The 7,747-nt window shown below is 44.9% G+C and overlaps 1 protein-coding gene across 1 annotated transcript; it reads right to left on the minus strand.

The window, feature by feature from the left end:
- Positions 1-262: 262 nt before the first annotated feature.
- Positions 263-7,659, minus strand: LOC109935816 (CMP-N-acetylneuraminate-beta-galactosamide-alpha-2,3-sialyltransferase 4). Its single transcript, XM_048594503.1, has 5 exons — positions 6,553-7,659; positions 6,346-6,446; positions 3,997-4,057; positions 2,835-2,930; positions 263-975 (listed from the first exon to the last, which is right to left on the minus strand). Exons 3-5 carry the CDS (start codon positions 4,014-4,016, stop codon positions 624-626), a joined length of 468 nt encoding a protein of 155 aa, XP_048450460.1. The 5' UTR covers positions 4,017-4,057; positions 6,346-6,446; positions 6,553-7,659; the 3' UTR covers positions 263-623.
- Positions 7,660-7,747: the final 88 nt, after the last annotated feature.

Here is a 7,747-nt window from a genome sequence, read left to right on the forward strand (position 1 = left end):
CCCCACCCCCATCTCCTACCTACTAACCTCATCCCCCCCCCTTGACCTGTCCATCCTCCCTGGACTGACCTATCTCCTCGCTAACTCCCCACCTACACTCACCTTTACTGGCTCCATCCCTGCCACTTTGACTTGTCTGTCTCCTCTCCACCTGTTTCTCCTCTATCCATCTTCTATCCACCTCCACCTCCCCCTCTCTCCCTATTTATTTCAGAGCCCCCTTCCCCTCCCCCATTTCTGAAGAAGGGTCTAGACCCGAAACGTCAGCTTTCCTGCCCCTCTGATGTTGCCTGGCCTGCTGTGTTCAAACAGTCTCAGGCAGACATGATAGGTGTTCCATAAAGCCATTGATGCCCTAGTCTAAAGAGTCAGTGGATTTTTCTTCTTCAGCTTTTTGAGAATCATAGTTTCCAATCTTGGGTGTTAAAAGCCAAGAAATGTAGCATGTGGGATGGAGTGGCATAGTCACTGGACTAAGACTCTGTCATAGGCCCTGGACACGTGTTCAAAAGCCACCATGCCAGATAGTGAAGCCTGAATCCAATAAAAATCCAGATTAAGTTGTTAGGTAACCTGGTAATAAAAATCTATCTGGTGCATTTATGTTGTTTTGAGAAGGGCAATTAATCACAAACCATACAAATGACACAAGACATTGAGCAAAAATCCTCTGTCGTTGGTTTAAGTTTGCATGGGCTTCCTGTGGTCCTCACTGAGCTCAGTGGAAATCCCACACTGTCAACACCAACAGTCCCGATCAGCTCTAACAATAGACCATACTCAACTCTTTTCTCATCGTACACAATCTCCATCAGCCACTGGGCATCCACCTGCTTAAAGGGTAAAAACACAAGCAGTGTGCTCGGATTGTTTTCGATATTCGGATCCTTGGCTGCTGACTCGGGATAAAAGAACCGCAGAGTGGTCTTGCTGCCAACATCCTTCTCGTAGCCTCGCACTGGAGCATCATTTATTCTGTGGCAATGAACAAGAGAACAATTTATATGAGTCTACATCTACCCATCCAAACACCATACTACCTTCTGTTATCAGAAGCATACACATGGTAAGGTTTCTTCCCAAAGCTCACCTTTCACATTCACTCATCATCTCCCACCACAACTCCCAGAAAGTCCGTTTCTGTGCCAGAGTGTCCAGGGGCGAACCAGTTACTGATACTCAACTGTAACTCAGCAAGAGTAACACCCTCCCCTCCTGTAGGCTGACGTTAAGCCTCCTCTCATTCTGTCTTTCTACGTTATTTGAGATTTGAGATGTTTGGGGCGGCACAATGGCTCAGTGGTTAGCACTGCTGCCCCACAGCGCCAGGGACCTGGGTTCGATTCCATCCTCGGGCGACTGTCTGTGTGGAGTTTGCACATTCTCCCCATGTCTGTGTGAGTTTCCTCTGGGTGCTCCAGTTTCCTGCCACAGTCCAAAGATGTGCGGGTTAGGTGGATTGGCCATGCTAAATTGCCTGTAGTGTCCAGGGATACGTAGATCAGGTGGTTATAAGGGAATGTGCCTGGGTGGGATGGTCTGAGGGCCAGTATGGACTTGTTGGGCTGAAGGGCCTGTTTCTGCACTGTAGGGATTCTATGATTCTAACTTGCTTATTGTGTCCCCTTACTGTTTAATCCTGCTTTTGGGGATCTAACGCAAGGCTCCCTAGTGGCAGACACCTACACATGTTGGTATGTCGGTGGTGCCAGTGTGCCATGCTGTGAATTGGTGGCTAAATTGATGCAGTACACATATTATTCTTCATCCAAGTGAGCTGCTGAACATGACTGCACAAGCATTGTTCTAATTTTATAGAACAGAATCCCTACAATGTGGAAACAGGCCCTTCGGCCCAACAAGTCCACACCAAACCTCAGAGCATCCCAGCCAGACCCGTACCCCTATAACCCACCTAGTCTACACATCCCTAAGGGCAATTTAGCATGGCCAATCCACCTAACCTGCACATCTTTGGACTGTGGAAGGAAACCGGAGCACCCGGAGGAAACCCCTGCAGACATGGGGAGAATGTGCAAACCCCACACTAACAGTCGCCCGAGGGTGGAATCGAACCCGGGTCCCTGGCGCTGTGAGGCAGCAGTGCTAACCACTGAGCCACAGTGCCACCCCTGTTGGCATTCGCTCACCTACTTTTAGTTTCCAATGCAGCAATTTCTACCCCGCTCCGGCCCTAACCCTGTAACTCCTCGCCCCAAGTTAAAATTATATCCTTCTGTTTCAATACCTCAATTTCCTCACATCTCCCAATCTCTTCCCCAGCCCTACAACTCTTTACCCTGTGCATCCATCTGGATCTGAAACAAACATTAGTCAGATTTATTTAATCGGTCTTGAATACCTCTGGCCCTAAGCTCTGGAATTCCTCTCTCCCATCCTTTAAGCACTTGAACATTGCTGAGAAGAGGCACCTTTTCTTGAAGCACATCACCTTGCACTCAACAGGATTATTTACAAGAATACCAGCTGAAGGGGAAACCAACATTTCTACAGCTTTAGAGGAGAATGCTGATTGGTTAGCAAGCCAGACTTTGATTGGTAGAGGTGTTGCTATAGAGAATGCATGAATTAATTGTCAATAATCATTAACCGATGAATGCAAAATGAGAAGCTTTTGCAAGATGTGTTCTTTTTTCAGAAATACACAAGTTCTGCAATGATTTTAAACACTCCTTGAATCCTACCTTCAAGTTGTAATAACTCTATGTGCACTGGTGTCAAATAGTGTCTAATTACCCCCAGAATAGAATCGTATCACAGGAACCGTACAGTATAGAAGCAAACAATAATCACAGCCACTGCAAATCACTCACCGAATAACAACATCGTATTCATTGATGGTTTCTCCAAGTGAGCTGTTCTTCAGGGTGTACCCATTGCCGACGATAACACACCTCTTACAAATCAATCTGGCAAAAGACAAGAGACCTTCGATGAGCATGAGCCCATCAACATCTAAACAACTAAAACCCTTATGCAAGTTGATTGAACAAAGACAGCAATTCCGTCCATCGTGTCTGTGCTAGTGCAAATGAAACCTAATCACAAAATCCTGCTCTTTCCGTTCTGACCCTCTGCTTCAGTTTATCAACTTCTTCCTTTAATAATGCAATGGTTTAAATAAATTTCAGCCATCTCCAGCGACAACGATAAAACAGACAAGAAGCATTATCTGACTCCAACTCCATTAAAATCTATTTGCTGCAGACGGCATTTACACCACGTTCTGAGATCTCCCGTGTCTCCTACTGCTCGGATTTGGATTGTCAGCATCTTGCCAGTCAGAGCTGAGTATGGGGTCAGCTCCTGCTGAAAGTGATCTTTGTTAACATGAAGCCCTTGGTACAGGAGACACTGGACATGATGGATGCCAAGCACGAGGGGACTGCAGTTATGTGGGGTCACTGGAGAAGATAAAGGTTGTTTTACTTGGACCAGAAAAGACTAAGGGAGATTTTGAAGAGGCGTTAAGGACCACAAAGACTTTCAATAGTCAAAATAAAGAGAAACTGTTTCCAACAACTAAAGAGTTAAGGATCAGAAAGTTCATATTTAAGGTAATTAATTTAAAAAAAAGGAGACTTGAATGAAAGCATCGAACTGTGAAGAATAAATAGAACACAGTGATCAATAAAGTGGCTTCACAGAAGCCTATGAATTTGGCAAATTGATGAACGAGGAAAGATATCACAGAGATACAAAGTCTGAGAGAGTGAAGACATTGGGGGACAGTGGTTATGTCCCTGCCTGTGGGCCAGAAGCCAGAGATTCAAGATCCCACCTATCCCAGAGGTGTGTCATCATGTCTGACTAGGTCATTTCTTTTATATTAAAAAGAACTGTGATTCCTTGAATTGCTTTCTGAAAGAGATAGTACAGAGTTAATGGAGGGAATGGTTTCCTTCGGTCTTGCTTCATGAAGTATACAAACAGTCAGATACAACAAATCCCCGTCCATTATGAAGAAGTGCTTACCTGCTTATACTTTCAGGCATATCATACTGTATTCTGGCCAATATCTTGTTGATGGGTTGTTCTGGAAGGAAAGTGAAAGGTTCACAATGACAACCATCTGGAGGAATTTGTTCACCCTTTTCCCTTGCACCAATATCACTTTTAAACCATTTTGTAAAAAGAATGTTAAACCAGAAGTTCGGTATCCCCTGAATCTGCCCAATCCCCTCAGCTCAGTTTGTAAGGTAGCAAAACAGGTGCACAAGCCTTTCGGCCCATCAGTGATGGCCCCATACTGTCACTCTCTTTTCAATCCACATCTTTAATCCTTTTCCCCACATAAACTCCAATTGTTCCCTTCAAGGTTTTGAGACTAGGTGTTTAACAACTTGGCTGTAATAGACACAAGAGAAAATTTGCAATACAAAAGGAGCCAACCCCTACACACGGCTAACATGGGATGTGAGTGTGAGAGGGGGGAAGCTGAGGTGGAAATCACAGACAGACCGATTGAAGCAGCCCCTCCCTGGAAGGGTCAGTTCAGCGGGTCCCTCCAGCTGCTGCTACTTCACTGCACCTGACCCACCGCCAGCTCGCTGCCCAGTCCTCTCCATCAGCTGCTGACTTTCTCCGTCCCTGTGTGACCCCTTCCATCTGCCATTGGTCCTCTTCATCTGCCACTCCCGCCACCCAGGGCCCACAAAGATTTCACCTGGCGTGTGGACAATGGGCCCACACAGTGCCCAGTTCAGACAGGATGCCCACTCAGAGGTGCCCTAACTTGGGTGCTGAAGCAATTTAATTGACCTCCCAGCACATGGCCTATAAACCAGCATTCCTGCCACCAGCAGGACGGTACGCAGTGGAAAGACATTGGGAAGACATCAAGAAGCACCTACCTCCCCACTTACTGTGCCTTCCTACCCTTCAGGCCAACCCCGAGATTTGCAGATACTGTCAGCTGAACTGTGTGAAGAGCCGGTGGAAGTTGATCCAACGACACTTCCCAAGGGGAAGGGAAGTCTTTCTCAAGGCTGCGAGAACAGAACTGGGTAATGGGACTAACTGGAAAGCTCTTCCAAAGAGCCAAGCGAAGCATGATGGACCAAATGGCCTCCTGCTGTAAGATTTCACGACAATAGAGAGGATTACCAATAAACTGGATTGACTGTTTGACTGATCATGACTGGCCTTAGCTTACCAGATAAAATGGTGCGGGATGGCATAGGGAGAATGAGACATTCTACTGAGAAGAGTTTCTTTGTAGTTGCACAGATTCCAAACCAGTGAGTATGGTGGCCATGGCCAACACCAGCCAGATTAGAAACCACACTCTACACGGTGCAGTAGGGCTGTCTGATTAGGTATTAGTTTTTCGACAGGCTAGTAATTTACAAAGATAATAATAAATACTGTCTACTCCAGCATAAGGGAGACAGTCAAGATCATGGTCTAAGCTATTAACAAATTTCAAACAAATTACACAGAGAGTGGTGGGTGTGTGGAATGCACTGCCAGCGGTGGTAGTAGAGTCAGATACATCAGGAACATTCAAGCGACTCTTGGATAGGCACACGGATGATAGTAAAATGAAGGGTTTACAGATCAGTTTGATCTTAGAGTAGGATAATAGGTCAGCACAACATCGTGGGCCGAAGGGCCTGTACCGTGCTGTACTGTTCTATGTTCTAAGACAGTGCCAGATCCTGGGCTCAAGGCAGCACAATGCAGCCCAGGGGCACTATGACATAATTTCACCCTCTCTCTAAAAATAACTGGACACCTCACAGAAGGAATATGGATTCCCCGCAACATCTTGTCGCTGCATTATCTCAAAGTTGCTGATTAAATAAAAGAACGTTTGAAAAAACACAACAAAAATTAAAAGGTAAGCATGCAACGAATCATAAAGCAGTGAAGGATACTTCAGTTAGTGCTTCTCAAGCCTGGGAGCAGGTCGTCACATTCTATGTCTGGCATAGCCAGCAACAGCGCGGGTATTAAACCCTCAAACACTTATTCGATGCCTCCAAGCTACAGCCAAGCATTCTTTGGATGGGCAGGGGAATGGCCAAGGAGAGATGGGGGAGGCCCACTGACTCATTGCACACAATCACGGGGTTGGTACGGTCTAGAAGGGCAGAAGGTCCTTCGCTGACCCCCACACTGCCTCAAGAGGCAATGGTAATTCTGCAAAAGTGAAAGAGACAAAGAGGGATTAGTCTACTTGAAGCGTTGGTAGTTTGGAAAAAGACCTCCAGCTCCTGGTCTCAACGTTCAAAGGGATTTCCATCAATCCCTCTTTCTCTCACTCCATTTATTTTGAAATGAAGAAAATACACTTAATAGAGCAATGGAAAGGTGCCTCACCGCTCCCTTTAACTCCGTAAGGCAATTCATTGATCGCAGGGTTTTTCTGGATCCACCATATATCATTTAAACTTAAGAATAACTGAGCATTTCTGGTAAAACTGAAAGAAAAACAAAAGCAGAAAATTAAAACTGGGCAGGGCAGCAATCAGAACATTTAGAAAGTGTAGCTCAATGGCAGGCAAAGGTATTATGATGATGACTTACTTCGATATTACTGTCTTTGCGCATGCAGTTGAATACCCAATCTGGCAACTTGGTTTTACTGCCACACTGTAACTAATCAGAGACACATTTCAAACACAAAAACAAAAAGCTGGCAGCCATAAGTGATGACAACTCAAAGGCACGACCTGGTCAAACCCTGAACTTTTAACTCTAGCCTTTAACCCAGCCCATTCTAATAGAATAAAGCACTCTTTCTTGCAAATTCCTGCATTACGACAACCCCAAAGTATTCAGCAACATGCTTTACTTCTAACTGCAAAATTTGTGTTTTTTTTAAAACAAAGAACTGTTACAGGTCAAGAAAAACTGCAGATGCAAATCGAGTGACTGTCAAGCAAAGTCCAGTATGAAAAGTATGGAATGTTATACCCGTTAAGAGTCAGGGAAACTTCAAAACGAAGAAGGACTTAACAAGAAGCGATAACAAAGGATATGACTATTCCCCTGTCAGAAGAAAATGATCTCTTGCAGACATGTCTGTTTTACCCTCCAGGGATATACACAAAGAAAGGAGTCACTAACTGGCTGTAACACTACTCTGTGTGCTTTATTGCCAGGACACCCTAGTGTGTGGACTAGACTGTTGTGAGTACCATAGCTTTGAGAAGATATTTTAAACACCCCTGCACTGCAAACAAAACAAAAGGGAAAGACTCTCTCAGTGCTGCGAGCCAGTTCAAAAAGAATTTCAATTAACTTACAGAACCAAGTATCTCGAGATCAACAGTTCAACTGCTAATGTCAACACTCCTAGTTTTATCTAATGATGACCACATCGTCTTTGTATCTGCTTTCACAAATAATTCAGAGACTGATCCTATTTTTGTTTTAACTTTTTAGACTCCACTCTTGTTTCTAATCTCCCTGCGTGCAATGTTAATATTTCCTCTTGTGTTTTTGTTTTAAACATGTTCACAAGGATGTGGGTATCACTGGTTAGATCAGCATTTATTGCCCATCCCTGGTTGCTAGAGGATTATGAGCAACCACTCTGTTGTGGGTCTGGTGTCACATGTAGGTCAGACATTTCCTTCCCTAAAGGACATTAGTGAATCAGATATAGCAGGAACTGCAGATGCTGGAGAATCTGAGATAACAAGGTATAGAGCTGGATGAACACAGCAGGCCAAGCAGCATCAGAGGAGCAGGAAGGCTGACATTTCGGGCCTAGGCC

The sequence above is a fragment of the Rhincodon typus genome, unplaced genomic scaffold (assembly GCF_021869965.1).
Source record: "Rhincodon typus isolate 14 unplaced genomic scaffold, sRhiTyp1.1 hic_rhity00010160, whole genome shotgun sequence".
NCBI lineage: Eukaryota > Metazoa > Chordata > Chondrichthyes > Orectolobiformes > Rhincodontidae > Rhincodon > Rhincodon typus.

Coding starts and splice junctions, on each gene's coding strand:
- LOC109935816 (XM_048594503.1), bottom strand. CDS start 4,016: ATGCCTGAAAGTATAAGCAG. Junction 2,931..3,996: donor ATGCCTGAAAGTATAAGCAG/GTAAGCACTTCT, acceptor GTCTTTTGCCAG/ATTGATTTGTAAGAGGTGTG. Junction 976..2,834: donor GAATACGATGTTGTTATTCG/GTGAGTGATTTG, acceptor TCATTGCCACAG/AATAAATGATGCTCCAGTGC.